General features: G+C 42.9%; 1 protein-coding gene across 1 annotated transcript in view; it reads right to left on the reverse strand.

Moving 5' to 3' along the window:
* Positions 1–6597, reverse strand: part of LOC126332793 (juvenile hormone esterase-like) — an 81706-nt gene extending 75109 nt beyond the window's left edge. The window contains exon 1 of the mRNA XM_049996674.1: positions 6367–6597. Coding sequence (XP_049852631.1) covers positions 6367–6498 — 132 coding nt within the window. The 5' untranslated portion in view covers positions 6499–6597. The remainder of the gene's footprint in view (positions 1–6366) is intronic.
* Between the last annotated feature and the right edge of the window lie 14480 nt (positions 6598–21077).

The raw sequence follows: 21077 nt of genomic DNA on the forward strand, positions 1-21077 counted from the left end.
AACGGAAGCAAGACTAAAGAAAAATGAAGAAACGTTCATAGGATTTATCGATCTGGAAAATGTGATCGACAACGTAAAGTGGAAGACCAAGGACGAAGTGTATGGATGTAAGAAAGTGATGTAGTCTTTCGCTCCTGACGTTTAATTTGTATGCCAAAAAAACAGTGATGGAAATAAAGGAACGGTTCGAGACTGGGATTAATATTCAAGGTCAAATGATATTAATGATAACATTCACTGATGACATGCTACGCTTAGTAAAACTGAAGAAGAATTACAGATGTCTTGAATGGAATGAACAGTCTAGTGAGTGAAGAATATGCATTGAAAATAAATTGAAGAAAGGCGAAAATCATGGGAAATACCCTACATGAGAACAGGCGGAACTTAAGATCATAATTGGCGACCACGAAGTAGATGAATTGTCGAGAGGACAAGTCACTTTCTCACCATTCTCGACATTTGAGGGTGCCATTTAATAGTGGTTTAACACCTAAGACATCGTTTTTGTGAGACAAAAGGAAGGTGTCGGCAAGCGCAAGCATTGCTGGGAACATATACATTGTTAATGCATGTGAGATCTCTATGGTGGCTCTCCTTCGAATGTTATTTTTCAGAGCAGAGAACAGGCAAGCAGTTTAGTCACTTAAAAGTAATTCTTGAATGGGACGTTTGGGGCTTGAAACCCACTTGCATCTATTAGGGAAGGAAACATCTCTAAGCCCTTCCCGGGGACAGAGTGCTAAGCACAAGAATTTCTGGCACCAGTATCCAGGAAATGCATTTCGTCGAAGAGGTGAGAAAACATCCTACCTGTACATACCTCTTAGGCGCCTCTTGCCACAGCAGGGACTGGGGCACGAGAGACATCTAGGCCGACCGGCCAATGCGTTACAACAGTCCCGAAGATGCCCTTTGTGAACGGGGACTGTGGTCAAAAGAAATTCACGAGTTCCCATGTTCACCGTGGACGAAACATCATTGAAGGAACCACCAGGTAATGTCTTCCCTCTGCCTGCAGAGTTTTCTGGGAAGCCTAAGGCCTTCAAAACAGTTTTAGAAGGAACGTAACATTTATTGCAATTCTGAAATGGTCTAAGTTGGGACACAAAAGCACTTTTTTTAGTTTAGCTGTGACTCATGGTAATGTTCAAGCTGCCTAGATAATGATCTCCATGATAAAAGTGTTGTTTACGAAACTGAAAATACGCTGCCTATAGTGGCGGTAGGAGCACAACAGCTCCTCCTCTCTGCACAGTAATTTACAAGTCAAAGATGGGCTCCTTCTCCTGAAAACATGCTGCCTAAAGTGGCCATGGTAACAGACAAGTTGGGAGCACACCACCTCTTCCCCTCTGCATAGGAATTTACGAGTCAGGGGTTAACTGCTTTTCCTGAAAAAAGAAGAATATTTTTATCTTTGATTAAAACTGGCCAGTGAGTAGAGAAGAGGAGCTTGTGGAGTCTTGTAATTGGCATGCAACCCTTCTGGGGGTGGTTTGCAGGAGTGCTTTAGTAGAGTTTACTGAGGTTTGATGAAAAGGCAGAAGAAAAGAAACTTGGTCTTCTGATTCAGACTCGGGTCTGGAGAGGATTCATGTCTTGACTCTTCTCATGAGGGGACTGCACTTGGGACACTTATCCTCAGTGTGTCCTGAGCGTTCAGACCTGAGCCCTCTTGGACAAATTGCTGTGCTGAGGGCAGTCTTATTTGTGACAGGTCTGCCACCTAGACATTTGATCTCCTTGGGTGCACTGCCGTATAAGTGAGTCAAACAGGTCCATGTATAACCAGCGATTGGGAGAGTCACACGCTGAAAACTGCCGAGATTTATGGACTCCATTAGAGTTTAATTGCGATCCAACTAACAGATCACCAGCTGTGACTTAGCGTATTTCGTGCCTGTGATAGCGAACTACAGGCAACACACATCACTGCTCTGCAGGTGCTTGAACCACGACCGTCACCTGAAACAGCGCAGCACATCGAGAAAAGCGGTATTGCATTGCGGCTCGAGCTTGTTATAGCAAAAAAGATTACAATCTCGCCACTTGTCTTAGCTGCACTAACGTAGAATAACTTCTGTGTAGAATAAATCCATCGAAGTCTATTCAGCTTCAAATGATTTCGGATTGCATTATCCACATTTTGAGCCAGAGTAAATGATTCAATCAGACAACCCTTAGTCTTTGCTAACCTACCGCCACAAAGGGGAGTGTTAACTGTTTGTTGCATATTTGTACTGCCATCAGTTGATGTTATATATTTACTCATAACGCTAAATATGTATTTTTATCCTATTTTAACTTGTGTCATAGATTTTATAAAAGATCAATCCTTTGTTGATACATTAATCATCCATCTAAATTGACTAAAATAACGACAGGGCCGCTATTTCATTAATATTATTTGAGCACTCAAGTTAATTTACATTCTGACAAATGAATAACCTCTAATGCAGCCTATCAACAAGAAACACAGTTAAAGGACAAAATCAATTTAGTAGACACATGGGGCAGGTAATCATGTGGGAAGTTTACTAGATAAAGTCATTGCTGTCAGGGCGGTAACTCATAGTCAGCTGTCGCCTTCCAAAAAGAAAAGAAATTCGAACCGCAAGACCAGTGTAGTCTTGCAACGTTAAGGAACTCCGTTTGCTAGCCAGCAAAATAATCCATGACATACTGAGGGAGAAGGAAATAAAAAGCAGACTAGCACTGGCAAAAACGCACTTCTGGCCAAGAAAAGTCTACTTGTATTAGCCACAAGTCTTAATATGAGGAAGACGTCTCTGAAGATGTGTTCATACAATTGGAGCACAGCACTGTATGGCTGTGAGGCATGGACTGTGGGAAAACCGGAAAAGAAGAGAATAGAAGCATTTGAGATGAGTTGCTACAGAAGAACGTTGAAACTTAGGTGGACTGAAAAGGAACGAGGGAAGGAATATATGGAAAACATCGGTTTTACATATTTGTTAAGACATCAGGTCAAGAACTTCCATGGTTATAGAGGGAGCTGTAAGGTTAAAAACTGTAGACCAACACAGAGATTGGGATACATTCAACAAATAACTGAGGACGTAGGTTGCATATGCTAGTCTGAGATGAAAATGTGGGCACCAGGGAGAAATTCGTGACGGACCGCCTCAAACCTGTCAAAAGACCAAAGACTAATGAGTCAAGAAAATAGAAAAGCAGCAGGGTGACAAAGAAGCCACCAAAAAGCTTATATCTCTTTCACCCATCTATCTGCTCAAATGGTCTTATGGGACTTCAGGTGGTGACAGTGTCTGGCTGCCATCACCATCGAAAAAACAACACAGGCGTATTTGGATCGAAAATGAGCTTCTGTTTCAGTATTATGGATGACTGCGTGTGAGACAAACGAGGTATTTATTTGCAGTCCACGTCACGCTTGTGTTTAGATAACGGTCCGACGGGGCCCGATTAATGTGTATGTTATTGCGGTGGCTCAAGGACAGTTACCTCAGACGTTCTCGATACTTACGTGCTCATCACGCTAAAACGGTTATTAAGAAAATCTCACTCTAATAGATTGCTAATAAAATACCCCGTGGTTGATTGATTTTCAACGTTCTTCTGTAGCAACTCAGATTAGGTAAGGATGGGGAAGGTAGTAAGGCCCTGCCCTTTCACGGTAACCATCACGGCGCCCGCGTGAAGTGATTTAGGGAAATCACGGAAAACCTAAAACACGGTGGCGGAACGCGGGCTTGAAACGTCGTCCTTCCGAACGCGAGTCCAGTGTGATAACCACTGCGCCACCTCGCTCGGTCTCTCCGGTGCTCAATAGCTACGTTGTTGCCAGTACCAGGCTGTGAGAAGTAAGTAAGTAGGTTGTTGTTCATGCCACTAAACGCTCTGAAAATTTCTAACACCAGAGAGATAAAGATGCAGAGGGTGATGAATTTCGAAAATGTTACATGGTAAAGATTGATATGAGAGATTATCAGGTAATGTCGTCGCTGTATTGCTTCCTCGCTCTTGTGATGAGCCTGTGAAATGTAAACTCCGATGATTTTTCGATAATGGTATGGGCTAGTCAGTGTGACTGTCGAAACGAGATCAGGATGACATGGCTTGCACTCAGATGTTACAGATTTACCACTCCTTTAGCGTTTCGGTAATTAACTTCTTGGCAGAGCCACATTTTTAAAACGAAATCATTTTTGTGAAGATGGTTGTAATCGTTAAATAAAGAATAACAGTTTAAGTTTCAAATACTAGTCTCATTTGAACCATTTAGTAAGTGCAATACTTTCTATTGTCTCCTCACGAAGATTTGTTTTGCTAATAGTGCATGGCAGCTTTGCACTATGTGGAAAACAGGGGTTAAAACTGAAACATGGTCTACTTACAGTAGTTGCACGTTCTTGCATAGCACTGCGCAAGGCTTCTCATTCTTTTAGCTCGTTTGCTGCTGCACTGTATTTTAATGTTCATCACTCTCGAGCAGTACCGAGTTTCCGTCGCTGCAGGTAAGTAATGAAAATTTGTTAGTGCCAGTTCAACGTTACAGTTACGATAATCGGATTATTCATAGGTAGGCGCTGTATTTCAAAATTAATATCCAGTTCAGTTTAGGTGAAGATCGGTTCAGATTTCATTTCTTATGCAGACAATCTTATTCTTCCTCTACAGTGTTACATTTGCGTGTACATCTTTTAATGTCTGGAATTTTCTGTTTTTTGTCAGTCTGAGTAAGTAAAATCGCAGGGTGTTTTCACAAGAACATTTTCGTTATTTATTGTTTCAAAGTTCGATTTGTAATTTTGTGTACACTTTCCATGCTGTTAGCTTTGAGTGTTGAAACTGTGTGCCGCGTACTATGACGTCACGCGTTCTAAACACTGTTCACTGCACTGCCTAATTCAATTTAGTATATACTTTTCTGTTTTGTTATTATTTTGGTAAAGGTTATTTAAAACGGAGTTAACAGTTTCAGATATATCTGGCGACCCATTTTATGAGATAATGTTTTCGTAATTACACCACTTGCATTTTTCACTTCATTTCAGATATACACGAAAGTTTTATGAATAAGTAACGACACCAGTTCAGTGCAGTTCAGTTTGCAGCAACAACAAACTTGACATGTTCTTCCAGTACATAAGAGATTAGGAACAGCAGTTTACGAACAGACTTACGTACGATATACCGTTATTACCAAGCAACTGTCCGCCCCCGGTAGCTGAGTGGTCAGCATGACAGAATGTCAATCCTACGCGCCCGGGTTCGAGTCCCGGCTGGGTCGGAGATTTTCTCCGCTCAGGGACTTGATGATGTGTTGTCCTAATCATAATCATTTCATTTCAATCGGAGTGCAAGTCGCCGAAGTGGCGTCAAATCGAAGGACTTGCACTTCCGATGGGAGGCCCTAATCACACCAAGCAGTTCGAATTTGTTAATTCAGTGAACGCGCCCTAGTGGGCAAAGAATCCACCACCTCAAGTCCAGATGCCCAATTACATTCGACCTCCTGAGGCGAATATCAAAGTAGCGAGCATAAAGGACATGAAGTGGGTGTGCGGACAGGTGGCGCTATGTGCCAATGTGGATTGGCCGAGGGGAGTGCCGAGATATTCTGCACAACTGCTTTGATCACTTTGGATGGCGCAGTGGTTAACGCAAACTGCCTTGCAAGCGAGAGACACTGAGTACCAATCCCCGTCTGGTACACATTTTCTCGCGTCACCACTGATTCCACATAAAGTCCAAATGCAGCTGACATCAGTATTCACTGTGGAACCGTGCGACCGCTACGGTCGCAGGTTCGAATCCTGCCTCGGGCATGGATGTGTGTGATGTATTTAGATTAGTTAGGTTTAAGTAGTTCTAAGTTTTAGGGGACTGATGACCTCAGATGTTAAGTCCCATAGTGCTCAGAGCCATTTTTTTTTCTTTTTTGACATCAGTAGTTCCTTCCCTTTCTCCCTCCTCCACCTTCAATTTACCTAATATATGGAACCACCTTTCTATATCATGAAAATGAAACGCTTGATGTCAGTTGAAGGAAGATAATGATTAACTTCCTGATAAATCCTATAATACACAGAAAATAACTTTGGTAATATTAACCAATATTTTAACAACTTGTAACAACCGGTCACAACTGGTAGAACCTTTACACGAAAGCATTGCAGGATTGTACAAGCTGAAAACCAGCAGCCACACCCACATTTCCCGAAGAAGAAATGGAGTGTTTGAACTACCAGCCAGAAGAGATATTACGAAATCTGTTTATGGAAAACGGGATTCGTGAGACCACGTAAACATAGTGATAGCGTCCTAAGATACTCCGCAGAAGCCGGCGGGCGATAACCACTGTGCGGTGTCTCTCACCTCGAATCTCAGTTCGCCGAGTGGCGGCTTGGCGTAAGGAATGCCCTGGAAGCTGAAGTAGGTCTGCCCCCTGACAGACAGCACGACCTTCCCGCGCAGCGCCCCCTGCCGTGTCGTCAGCTCCACGTGCATCCCGCCTGCGAAGGAACAGCCAAGCGTCGGGAACAGCGCTCTGTCGCCGCTGCTGCTACGGAGACAGCGCCGCTCAGTGTGTCAGCCACGCGGGAGAGTAAATAGCCCGCCGTTACGCAACAGCCGCAGCCGAGTCTCGGTGGAGGGGGCAGCGACCTTTGTCTGCTCCCGGGAAGTGTCTTCTGGCATAGCCATATTCAGAATGGCCGCAGAGGGACTGATCACACTTTTCTCGTCCAGTAGTAGATTGGCCTAAACAGCTTCAAAAAATACTGCTGAAGGACGCACAATGATACGAAGTGTTCAACGGCCGTGCTTTTGTCAGAAACAAAAGCTTTTGCCAAAATGATCGTCGGAGTTCGGGTAACAAAGTAGAACAAATGAAGAAGAAGAAGAGCGTAGCAATACGACGCCATTATCCAGTTATGATATAGTAATGGTTACTCACTTTAATTGCTCATACCTGCAGCAAGTTCTGAGAATACATGAGTGTATTATTAGTGTATCTGTCTTGTGTAGCACAGTAATACGAGACACGTTCGAAAGTAAGTGTACGGTTTATATTGCTTTAGAAAAAATGTATTTAAAAATGCAGTATGCTGTTGACACACTTAGTCATCATCATCTTCTTCGAAAAAATATGTGATGTAGTCACCTGTGCCGGTTTATATCATCCATCCATCCATCCCTTACGATGTCTACTAACTTGTATCTTGTCATTAACTGAAAAGATTTCTTGATCTGACCTTATTGTTCAGTCCTTACTTTATCCATTTTATTACATCATCTTATACACACTGGTGGAGATAAATTGTGTCACGAAACCTTAACCGTAGATAGCTGATGCCAGCAGCAACAAAATTACTAATGTTGTGTACGACAACGCACAATTTTTAAACTACGGAATCTTGGCGCTACGAGCTCCGATTGGCCGTGGGATTGCCTTGTTGCCGTTTGTTGACGGGCAGCGCTATGGTTGTCGGTTCACACGTACAAACGTCCTTCGCCCCGTCTCTGCCCCTATCGTGATACCGACACGGCAGTACAACGCATTCGCCGTTATGCGTTGACCATGCGTTGAGCATCCGGCAAGAGGCGAATCCCTCTGCCAATCGGAGCGCGTGGCGCCAAGTTACCATAGCTTAAAAATTGTACGTTGTCGACCTACACAACATCTGTAATTTTGATTCGTTGTTGCATCAGCTATCCAGGGTTAAAATTTCGAGACACAATTTTTCTCCACCCTGGATTTCATTAACTTCATCTCTGCTGCCAGTGCACGTTATTTTTCTTTTTCTCGTGCTGTACACGATTCAAAGACATATACAAGAGTAGGTACAGCCATAACTTTACAGGATTTCATTTGTGTTTCATTTCTCGTTTTATTTCCCAAAGTTCCTTCAATTCTTGGACAGACACCGTGATATTTATTAACCTTCTTCTCAATGTCTTCATCATAGTTAAAACTAATATTACAGCCTAGAAGTTGGACACTTGTTCTAAATATTTTTTTATTTCCTTTGAAAATTATTGTCTTCTTTGCAGATATATTTAAGTTGTAATACGTAGCGTTTTGGCTCAATATATGCATTGTGCTCTTTGTAAATTGTCTTCTCTTTCCTATTTAATTATTGTTCGTTAGCATATAACAGAGTATTTAATGCTACGCTAGATCATATTTTAATCCCTAAGCTATTTCATTTTTCGGTTCATAACTAGGTCGTAAATACATAAATAAAATAAAGTGGGTGAGAGACTGCGCCCTTGTCGTACACCTTCATTTCATCTCACGTTTTCGAACCTGACCATATAACTGTTTTGTATTTTCGTATAGACTCTTTACAGTATTAATGAACTGTTTAGTAAAAACCTTTTATTTCCAATATTTTCCACAAAAGAGATTTTTTTACCTTATCAAAAGTTTTTTCATAATCAATAAATAACTGAATGTGTTTCTAAGTGAAATTTCTGACGTTCTTCTAACAATTTATGTAATAAATATATTATCATCATCGCACAAACCTTCCCTTCTGAGATTGCTGCATCAACGATTGTTTGACACACTTGTTGACAATATTTTCGCTTCGCATAATCGCCATCCCGTCCACCGTACGTTGTGAACCGTGGCACAAACTTCTTTATGCTCTCCTCGAAGAAAGTTCCCGCCAGGTCCTTCCTCCGCTTTAAAACCTGTTTCTGCACTTGCTCATCCGCTGGAAATGTCATTCAACTCATGTGTCCCTTCAGGGAGAGGAAAACATAGTCTGTAGGTGCCAAGTGAGGTGTTTAGGGGAGGGCTCGGAGTGGTTCGAAACATCCCAACTAAATCAGTCCAAGAGCGCCTTGGTGGCTAAGGCTGTGTAAGGGTGGGCGTTGTCGTGCGAAAGCACTCTCTTCTCCTCTGTATTCCCGTACTTTTCATCTGAATGGTCCTTTTGAGATTTCCAGAAGCTTTCACAGTGTCGCTCTGCATTAACGATAGCCCCCTGAGGTAGAAATTCGACCAAAATGATACCTTTCCGGTCCCACTTTACTGGGACCATAATTTTCTTGCCTGAAATTGTGGTTCTGAAAATTTGGCAGATGGAAATGCCACTGTGACAACCGTCTTTTGGCTGATGCTTGTACTGAGCCTTCCAAGTTTCATCTCCAATTACAACAAACTCGCGTGCGCTACTGACGCGATTTTTCTTGTACTGCTCTGTCAGCTGTTCAAGGAACCATCTTGCATACACTTTCTGGTATCCCAGTCTTTCTGTGAATATCGTGTAAAACATGATGAGATTTCTGAAAACACTACAGAAATTCCCTCCACTGTCAATCGGAGATATTCAAAAACAGCTCCCTCGATTTTTTAGTCATCAGTCAAAATGGAAGATTGCCCATTCCTATTTTTGTTATGAACATTTGCTCTGCTTCTACTAAACTCCCCACAACACTTAAATACACTTGTTCCGTTCATAGCAACTTCACCGTAAACCGTTTTGTTAGGCGTTATTCCTTCTGCAACTAGGAAGAGGATTACAGTACATGGCTCGCAGTTTACGAGATTTCATACTAACATCTTTCAGGCAATGATACTACAAGTTGAATTTACGTTCGACCGTGTTCCTCTCGTCAGGGGACCTCCCTCTACCATTCTCTCCCTCTACCACTCAGGGTTGCCAACCCTCAAAAAACAAAACAAAAACAACGGTCCAGTATGGTTACAGAACACTTACTTTCTGAATATGCCTCCTACCTAGACACGCTACTGCCTCGTCACCGCTATTTTCCCGATTTGTATCATATTGAATTTTGCAGAGATTAATTAGCTGACTATAAGTGTCCTACCTAATTCATCACAGGAAAGTTTATAAGGAAATTCTCCTAAATGCATTTAAATTATCATATAAGTATTTGGTTATTAACATGGACGGGAAGAAGTACATACTAAAAATTCCAACGCCGTATTACAAAAACTACAACCCAGCATTTAGCAAAGGTATATTCAACAGCAATGTAGAATATCATTTAATGTGGGCTGTAATAAACCACTCATACACGGATATCGGGAGCCGCATTTTGCGCATCATCAAAACATATGAAGAGTGGTATTGTCAAACGTTCTACATGGGAGTTTTTCCCAAAATACAATTTCAGTCCCTCTGTGTTCTCGGTAGCTACTCTCTTGCATGGCACTAGATTTCTAGATTTGTTCCTAGATCCAAACAGGTTTTTTTCCAAACATTCGTTAATAGATGACACACGGTGTTGTGCCATTCAGTTCTTTCTTCTGGAGTTACAAGTGCCATATATCACTGTCTCCTCCATCTAGTTTATGCACAGTTCGTGTGGTACGCATAATACGTGTAAGTTTTTGTTTATATGAACAAAACATCATTGCACTGGAACGACATAATCCGAGTTTCAAAAACAGTAAAAGAAAATAGAGAAGTGAACCAACAAAACAAAGCGTATCTGTAAAATGTTACGAAAAGAGGAAGATATGAGATCTTAGTAACTCTGAAGTGATTTGTAGAGATAAAGTGAGTGGGTACAGCTTTTAGAGATGCGACAGAGATTTCGCAATTGTAGAGAAACAACGAAACGCAAGCAAGGTTTTGTTCCGCAGAATTTACAAATGATTGTTGAATCAGCTAAATCTCTGAACCCATTCCATGTAATCCAGTACATAAAACTGAGTTGTTTGATTAGAAGACGCTGCTGAAACATAGTTGCCACTGCACGTGCGTAACATCTCCAACTGCAGTATGATCAAAGTTTCTCATGCTCGTCCATCTCAAATAACTATTAAAAAGTTTTACTCTGAGACATAAAAACGGAAAAATATAAGTGCATTCAAAAGAAAAAGTCAATGGCAGAGTATGTCATGCTGTACATCACGGAAAGACCACCCAAGACCTGTTGACGAGTCTGCCATTTCTTCCTCAATAGCACAGAGTAAACTGTGATATATCTGTTCCGAAGAACGGAAATGTGTAAGAAAGCAAGGGTAGCACTGAGAGATTTTTTATTGAATTTAATTTTGTTATCCCGTCGTAAAAAACCTGAAAAAACAGGAAAAACTGTTTTTATTGACTACGGTTCTATTAGATATGACTCCTTTGTTTCTATACTTGTACTAACACAAATAAAACATAGCGCCTCGGTATTAATGGCACTTGAAACAAGAACTTTATTGTTAGAGCTTAGAATCAGTCAGTAGCTTAGAATCAGTCAGTTCCTAGGATGTTGTTGATAACTACTTATTTGCCAATTTGCCTCAGAATTTTTGCAGTGATTAAGTAAAATGCACATTACTGTAGTACCAGAACACCATCTCAGTTTTTTGGATACAAATAAGTTATATACAAAAAGAGATAGATACTTCTTTGAGTCTCCAGGTGAATGTGAGATTTGAGCCTTAGAAAGTTTGACATTTCGGCTCTTTCAATAAAACCATGTTTGTGTAACTGATCACTTAAATGATAATTAATCTGCTGGAGTCTACAAATGATTTAAATTTCTGTAATTTGAGATGAATAATTATTTTAGAACTGTTTTGTGACGCAGTACTGAAGTATCGCCATTTGATTAAGTAGCTAAGTGGATTGCGCTGACTTTCTGACTTACAGGATTTAGATTCAGTTCAGCCACAAACCGCAATCAGAAGTTCACAACTGAAGCACAACTTAAAGTCTACTACAAACAATTTTATAAAAAAATTCTGGATGAATCTTCCACTTTACAGTGGATTGTGCACTGATTTGAAGCTGTCTATCAAATTAAAATTGTGTGTCGGACATGGAGACGAGCCATAAATCCTGCCTTGCGGCAGTGGGCTCTTATCAGAGTCCGGCTCAAAGATTAAATTTATCAGTAAATACTTCTCATTTGCAACACTGATCTGTGCTCACGAAGTTAGCACACGTCCCTGTCGTTATTAGTAGCATCTTCAACCATTTTATGACAGTACAGCTACTACAGGGATCCATCGCCCAGCCGAAGATATTTATGGAACGTTAACTGAAAATAGAAGTGTTGTATAGTCTAAAAAATCACGAAAAACCTCAGTAAGGGTGTTTACCTGTCAAAGTCGCATTTTTCCGGAGAAGGACAGTACAGAAGCTAAAATAAATCACGAATATAGTTACGGCCAACGGCCTTACCGCAGTGGTAACACGGTTTCCCGTCAGATTACAGAAGTTAAGCTATGTCGGGCTGGGTTAGCACTTGGGTGGGTGACCACCCGGATGCCGAGCGCTATTCGCAAGAGGGTGCACTCTGCCCTTGTGAGGTAAACTGGGGAGCTACTTGATTGAGAAGTTGTGGCTCCGGTCTCGGAAACTGACATACGGCCGGGAGAACGGTGTGCTAGCCACATGCCCGTCCATATCCGTATCCAGTGGCGCCTGTGGGCTGAGGCTGACATGACGGCCGGTAGGTAGCGTTCGGCTTTCATGGCCTGTTCGGGAGGAGAATATGGTTAACTATCTAACTTACTACGTATCACGCTGAAGAAGAGGCGCCATGACAAAAGTCATGGGGTAGCGATATGCACATATACAGATAAGGGTAGCACCGCGTGCACAAGATACAAAGGAGCACTGCGTTGGCGGTGCTGCCGTTTTTACTCAGATGAATCATGTGGAAAGATTCCGACGTGAATGTCGTCCCAAGAGGCAATTAACAGATTTGGTAGTTGCTCTAGATGCATGTATGAGACATTCCATTTCGAAAATCGTCCGAGAATTCTTTATTCCGAGGTCCTCAGTGGCAAGAGTATGCCGAGAACATCAAATTTCAGGCATTGCCTCTCACCACGGACAACGCAGTAGCCGACGGCCGCCCTTAACGACCGAGAGCTGTGGCGTCTGCGTTGAGTTTTCTGTGCTGGGAGACCGGAACAATGCGTGAAATAGCCGGAGGAATCAATGTGGGACGTTTGACGAACGTATCCTTGAGGATAGTGCGGCGAAATTTAGCGTTAATGGGTCATGGTGGCAGACGACGTACAAGAGCATCTCCCCTTGTCTCGTGACTAATGTTGTCAACAGGACACTGTGCAAGCTGGTGGTGGGTCCATAATATTGTGTGCTTGTTTTTGCATGGAATGGACTGGTTCATGATTATGTTCAGCTACCTAAAGACCATTTCCAGCCATTCATGGACATCATGTTCCCAAACGACGACGGAATTTTTGTGGCTGGCAATGCGCCATGTAACCGGTCCGCTATTTTTCGCGATTGGTATGAAGAGCGTTGTGGACACTCAGATCGCCCGACATGAATCCCATCGAACGATTATGGGACATAGTGGAAAGGCTAGTTCGTGCACAAAATCGTACACTGGCAACACCTTTGCAATCGAGAATGGTTATAGAGGCAGCAAGGTTCAGTATTTCTACAGGTGACTTCCAACACCATGTTGAGTCCATGCCACGTCGCGTCGCTGCTCTACCGCGGACAAAAGGAGTTCCGATCTCAGTATCCCATGACTTTTGTCATTGCCGTGTATGCTCTATAGCTAATAGTCCATTTGAAACTGTCAGCAGCTGAAACAGAGGAAGAGGTTTGGAAGTCTCTCACGGCTTTTCTTCAAACCTCGGTCTCAGTTATTCTGTAGCCACTTTCAGTCGATTGTTAAACTAATAAAGGCACATGTTAAATTACTTCCTCCGTCTTTGAGTTCTGCACGAGAATTTAAAATGTAACCAAGAAGGACGATAATGAATGTGTCTGTTCCCATTTAAATTTTTGCACCTAGATCTTGAATTATGAAGAATATCAAAAAGAATAGCCTAAACCATTTGTAAGGTGGCAACAATTTCGCACCTTACAAGCACTTATATACATATGTTGCCGTGATTTACAACTGGAAATAGGTATCTTTTGATAGGTTGTAGACTGTATATATGAATATTTAAAGAAGACTGAAATTGTCCCATACACCCTGTAAATAGTTGTTAACACTCATTACATGAAAGGTGATGGATTGTGTTTTTATTTATTTATTTATTTATTTATTGTTCCGTGGGACAAAATTAAGGAGAAGTCTCCCTGGTCATGGAACGAGTCAATACATGAAATTATAACACGATTGTAAAAACAGATAAAATTAAATATAAGAAACATATTCAGGCGACAAGTCGTAAGTTTAAATAAAGAAAATCAACAATGTAACACTGGAATATGCTTAATTTTTTAGGTCTTCCAGGAGCTCCTCGACAGAATGGAAGGAGTTAGCCATGAGGAAACTCTTCAGTTTAGACATAAAAGAGTTTGGGCTACTGCTAAGATTTTTGAGTTCTTGTGGTAGCTTATTGAAAATGGATGCAGCAGAATACTGCACTCTTTTCTGCACAAGAGTCAAGGAAGTGCATTCCACATGCAGATTTGATTTCTCCCTAGTAGTAACTGAGTGAAACCTGCTAACTCTTGGGAATAAGCTAATATTGCTAACAACAAACGACCTTAAAGAAAATACATACAGTGAGGGCAATGTCAGAATTCCCAGACTATTGAAAAGGAGTCGACAAGAGGTTCTCGAGCTTACACCACATATAGCTCGAACAGCTCGTTTTTGAGCCAAAAATGCCCTTTTTGAATCAGAAGAATTACCCCAAAAGATAATACCATAGGACATAAGCGTACGAAAATATGCGAATTAGACTACTTTGTCACTTATTTTAGATACTGTTCTAATGATAAATAAAGTAGCATTTAATTTATGAACAAGATCCTGATGGGCTTTCCACGACGACTTACTATCTATCCGAACGCCTAGGAACTTGAACTATTCAGTCTCGCTTATAATATGCCCATTCCGTCTCATAAAAATAACGGTTCTTGTTGAATTGTGAGTTAGAAACTGTAAAAACTGAGTCTTACTGTGATTTAGCTTCAAATTATTTTCCACAGGCCACTAACTTATTTCATGAACTACATTACTTGACATTGTCTCAATATTACACACAACATCCTTCACTACCAAGCTGGTGTCATCAGCAAACAGAAATATTTTTGAATCACCTGCAATACTAGAGGGCATATCATTTATATAAATAAGAAGCAGCAGTGGCCCAGCACCGACCCTTGGGGAACGCCCCACTGAACAGTGCCCTATTGGGACTGAACATCACTACCACCCTCAATATTGCGGAGAATTACCTTCTGCTTTCTGTTCTTAAAGTAAGAGACGAACCAATTGTAAGCTACTCCCCTTACTCAATAATGGTCCAACTTCTGCCGTAAGATTTTGTGGTCAGCACAGTCAAAAGCCTTCGTTAAATCAAAGAAAACACCTAACGTTCGCAACCTTTTATTTGATCCGTCCAAAACCTCACCGAGAAAAGAGAATGTAGCATATTTAGTTGTTAAACCCTTTTCTAAAACCAAACTGTACGTTCCACAGAAAATTGTGTGCTTTATTATCAAAACGGTCTAAGGAATTATTGCCTATACTAGCAGAGGTTGGAATGCCAGTGGAAATGAAACGGCAAGCGTAACTGGGGCCGTGGGTGGAGAAGCTCACATAGGTGTGTTGGTCCTGCCTCACACAGGAAGTTGCCGAAGACGGACGGTCGAGGCCATCTGAGCGCTGAAGCACAATATAGCGGCGGCCTCCCGGTTCTGTAACGCGGCAGGAAAGATAACGGAATAATACTTCGGAAACTCTGAAAATCTTGGACGCAATAGAGAGGAACGAGGAAGTGTTACCTCGGAAACCACGCAGGCTTGATTATTTCCGAGTATTTTTACTCTGAGAAGCGTACTATTGTATGAATTCCTAATTGACTGGTATAGGCATTTCTTCGCAAACTTTCCGCGCTGGACGACAGAAGATTAAAATATGGTTTGTCGGCGTTCAGAGTAATCTGTAGAGAGGGAGGATATTCCATAGTTTGGAGAATATGATTCGCCTTCTGCCGTTACGAGGGAGGGGAGCCGAGCTCTGCTGGGAAGCTAGCGGTGGAGAGAAGGAGGTCTTCCGTTTGAAGCGCCTGTCTTTGACGGTCGCTCAGTATCAGCCTGTGTTGGTAAAGACTGACTTGTTGTCTTGGCTCTCAGGAGATTTTATAGTTAGAACAGTTAGGCACTGTACTGTTGCGAACTTACAAGATTCTTGACTTCTCCTTCAGGCAGAGAGTCGTCGTTCAGTGCGCACTTTTCACTGATTGAGAGCACTGTTCTGTCTACACTCACGTTGAGACATTATCTGAATTCCGTCCATGTGGCTGGGAGTTCACGTTTCTTGCCTGTAGAGCTCAGTGATGAGAAGACAGAATTAGATTGTACTAGTGAGAGGACCGCCTTGTGCCGTCCTAGTGTTTGACTGACTTTTATTTTGTGGCTGGAGTTCTTCCATCGACGCAGACGTGTACGAGAACCATACCTCCGACGCACCGGACTCAGTACATACGGTGATGATGCTAATTGCTTCGGCTTATGAGCGCTATAAGCGAAACAGTTTTTCACTGAGGTTGCATACCACTGTAGATCATCTTTGAAAGTAGTGTCTTCTGGTGTTTGGTACATAGAAGTTGTCAGTCATGTCGCGTTATTTGTATTAGATCGCGTAGCCATAAAAAGGGGCAGATCTGCGCTATTGATCACTAAGAATAATTAGAACATTCATTTATATCTCTTGTGCCCATTGGTCATTGATATATAAACATTTGTAATACATAAAGTGTTTTTAGGATACAATAAATGTACAAGCAGAAACAACATTTATCTTTATTAATACACTCCTGGAAATGGAAAAAAGAACACATTGACACTGCGAGAGGGCTGTACAAGCAATGATCACACGCACGGCACAGCGGACACACCAGGAACCGCAGTGTTGGCCGTCGAATGGCGCTAGCTGCGCAGCATTTGTGCACCGCCGCCGTCAGTGTCAGCCAGTTTGCCGTGGCATACGGAGCTCCATCGCAGTCTTTAACACTGGTAGCATGCCGCGACAGCGTGGACGTGAACCGTATGTGCAGCTGACGGACTTTGAGCGAGGGCGTATAGTGGGCATGCGGGAGGCCGGGTGGACGTACCGCCGAATTGCTCGACACGTGGGGCGTGAGGTCTCCACAGTACATCGATGTTGTCGCCAGTGGTCGGCGGAAGGTGTACGTGCCCGTCGACCTGGGACCGGACCGCAGCGACGCACGCATGCACGCCAAGACCGTAGGATCCTACGCAGTGCCGTAGGGGACCGCACCGCCACTTCCCAGCAAATTAGGGACACTGTTGCTCCTGGGGTATCGGCGAGGACCATTCGCAACCGTCTCCATGAAGCTGGGCTACGGTCCCGCATACCGTTAGGCCGTCTTCCGCTCACGCCCCAACATTGTGCAGCCCGCCTCCAGTGGTGTCGCGACAGGCGTGAATGGAGGGACGAATGGAGACGTATCGTCTTCAGCGATGAGAGTCGCTTCTGCCTTGGTGCCAATGATGGTCGTATGCGTGTTTGGCGCCGTGCAGGTGAGCGCCACAATCAGGACTGCATACGACCGAGGCACACAGGGCAAACACCCGGCATCATGGTGTGGGGAGCGATCTCCTGCGCTGGCCGTACACCTCTGGTGATCGTCGAGGGGACACTGAATAGTGCACGGTACATCCAAACCGTCATCGAACCCATCGTTCTACCATTCCTAGACCGGCAAGGGAACTTGCTGTTCCAACAGGACAATGCACGTCCGCATGTATCCTGTGCCACCCAACGTGCTCTAAAAGGTGTAAGTCAACTACCCTGGTCAGCAAGATCTCCGGATCTGTCCCCCATTGAGCATGTTTGGGACTGGATGAAGCGTCGTCTCACGCGGTCTGCACGTCCAGCACGAACGCTGGTCCAACTGAGGCGCCTGGTGGAAATGGCATGGCAAGCCGTTCCACAGGACTACATCCAGCATCTCTACGATCGTCTCCATGGGAGAATAGCAGCGTGCATTGCTGCGAAAGGTGGATATACACTGTACTGGTGCCGACATTGTGCATGCTCTGTTGCCTGTGTCTATGTGCCTGTGGTTCTGTCAGTGTGATCATGTGATGTATCTGACCCCAGGAATGTGTCAATAAAGTTTCCCCTTCCTGGGACAATGAATTCACGGTGTTCTTATTTCAATTTCCAGGAGTGTAGTTCTCTTAATCATTCGTTTATGTTTATGTTGTAATTTATACGTTAAAGAGCAAGATGAAAGAAATAACATCACCATTACGACATCCTAAGAGCTACTTCAGAGGGTATTCAGACAGGGCCAAATCTTCATTTTGGCGTTCAGTATTTTCCGTTGCTCACATTTATTTTACACCCGCCTGGGGTAGCATCTTGGACATTAACAGTAATCTGGTAATATTTAAGTGCCCTAGACGCAGTCGGGTTTAAATATACTGCCGGCCATTAAAATTGCAGCACTATAAAGGCGGCTTGTAACAAAAGTTAAATTGGCATTAAGTGAACTACATGCTTTGATACAGGACAACCACGAAAAGCAGTTACGTGTAAAGCTGTCTACGGTATGTATGTACGGAGTTATTATGCTGTGATAAAGGTTTTCCCCATCACAAACTAAGATGACGTATTTTGAATAATAAACAAAACATGTAATGATGGTATTCTGTAATTCATACACAATCGTGTTTTGAATTTAAATGTAAACGAATTCAGTGTACTGCAAATACAATGACGAGCCAACATTATGACCACCTGTTTGTCCGTCACTGGAACGAATACGCACTGATTCTGGGTATCACGGATCCGACAGTTTGGTGGTATGTTTGTGGCCTTAGATGTCTACGCAGAGGTCACGTAATTCATGTAAATAACGATCCAGTGATTTGCCTGCTTGATGATGGCGGCCGATAGCGAACCAGATGGGTTCCATAGCGTTTACATCAGGCGAATTAGGTCACGGAAGCGTCAGCATAACGCTCCTCAAACGACTGTAGCAAGATTCTGGTTCCGAGACAGGGACAATTAAACTGTTGGAAGGAGACATCGCCGTCGGGGAAGACATCAAGCGTGAAGGGATTCACGTGTTCGCAGCTGTCAGCATGTCTTCGATTACTACCACAGTACCACGCAACGCAGGAGAATGTCTCACACAGCATAACACTGCCCCCGTTAACTGCGTCTGTGGCGCGCAGGACGTTTTGAGCCGCCGTTCACCTCGCTCACGGCGTTTGTGGAGGCGACCATCGACCTAGTGTAGCCAAAATGTTATTCACCCGAAGAGTTGACATGTTTCCATTGTTGTTATGCGCAAAAAAAAACTGTTTTCGCATGTCATACCAAAACATCCCATTCCTATTGCCTTTCTAAAGAGTTGTACAAGGCTCATCAGTGAAATCTACAAAAAGTCCCCGAAAAAACGGAGTACTATGACTCCTCAATAGTCAGTTGTAACAGAAACTCTCAGTAAGCACATTTCTCTTACGGCAGCCATTATTTCGATATATCAGTGATCTGTACCTCGTAACCAAACATTGCGTAGTACATTTCACGTAACGATAAAGGATAGAGTGAAGAACACTTAAAGCGAATAAGATGTTTGAGAAGAAGAACAATAAATCCAAATTCTTAGATTTTACATTCAAATGACGGATTTGTGATTGAAATTGTTCTGGTTGTTGTAAAGCGTCATTGTACACAATACTTTAATTATAAATTTACAACCATCGTACCACAGGTCGAAACAGAAAAGATGAAACAGAAAACCGTCAGAATATTACAAGGAGCAAAGCCACCAAGACATAATAGGACACAAGAAAAAGACAGGCTGTAAAATGAGCTCAGGAATAATAAAGATATTTGTGGTCCTACATGCAGACAAAGGACACGCTTCGATTTTGATGGAGACTGCTGAATATGAAAAGAAAATGGACAAACTGCTGAGCGATCTCATTTACCGAAAACTAAGGTTTAACCCCACGTGAGGGCACTCAAGTATAGAGCTCGATAACTCATCCTGACACGCCAAGAGGCTCATCAACAAACTTTCATTGCCATCTATAATTTATGGGTTAGATAAGATCCACAAGGAGGGCTACCCACTGAGGCCTGTAGTGAATGGTATCGACTCACCTACCTATTAAGTAGCAAAACATCTGACATCTAAATTGCGACTCGTTGTGGGAATAACAGATTCGTATGAGAAGTATTCTTCCCACTTTGTACGACTAGTTAACGAGCAATTGATACAATCAATTGACGTTCTGGTTAGTTTCGATATAAGTCTCTCTTTACCAACATATTTATAGAGAAGACCTTTCGCATCCTACGCAGCAGATTCCACCTGATATATGTGATACTGAGCGCTTATGCCTGTTCAAATGGTTCAAATGGCTCTGAGCGCAATGGGAATTAACTTCTGAGGTCAGTCCCCTAGAACTTAGAACTACTTAAACCTTACTAACCTAAGGACATCACAAACATCCATGCCCAGGGCAGGATTCGAACTTGGAGAATGGCTCGGCCACCCCGGCCGGCGCATATGCCTGTCATCGACGTGTGAAAATATTACGACCAATTAGATGGAGTGCCAATGGGCTCCCCCTCACCCCAGTCGTTGCGGATATCTTCATGAAAGCTTTTGAGTAAACGGCCCCTAGCTTCGGCACGCTTACACCCCCGTTGCTATCTGCGGTATGTACACGACACATTCATTATCTGGCTACAATGGGAGCCAAAGTTGGGAAGCTCCGTTCGGCATTTAAACATCTTGCATAAGGATATTCATTTTACCCATGAAACCGCAAACAAATATGGGTGACCATTTTGGGACGTGGTGGTATATACATAATTGCAGATGGGACACTGAGACACAAGGTGTACCGGAATCCAGCCAACAGAACTCGGTACCTGCACGCGGAGAGCCACAATCATCCATTTCTCCTCACGCTGACCGCCCGTGCTTACCGAATAAGTGACACAACATAAAAGTAGAATTGAGAGAGCTACACCACACGTTTCACTCGAACGGCTTATGACAACAACGTTATAAGAAAAGCGACAACGGCCAGCCGAAATAAAAGAAGAGAAGATGGCAATGAAGTATAGCTTCCGTTAGTGCACTTACCACAAGTGAAGGGCGGCAGTGA

The sequence above is a fragment of the Schistocerca gregaria genome, chromosome 2 (assembly GCF_023897955.1).
Source record: "Schistocerca gregaria isolate iqSchGreg1 chromosome 2, iqSchGreg1.2, whole genome shotgun sequence".
Taxonomy (NCBI): domain Eukaryota; kingdom Metazoa; phylum Arthropoda; class Insecta; order Orthoptera; family Acrididae; genus Schistocerca; species Schistocerca gregaria.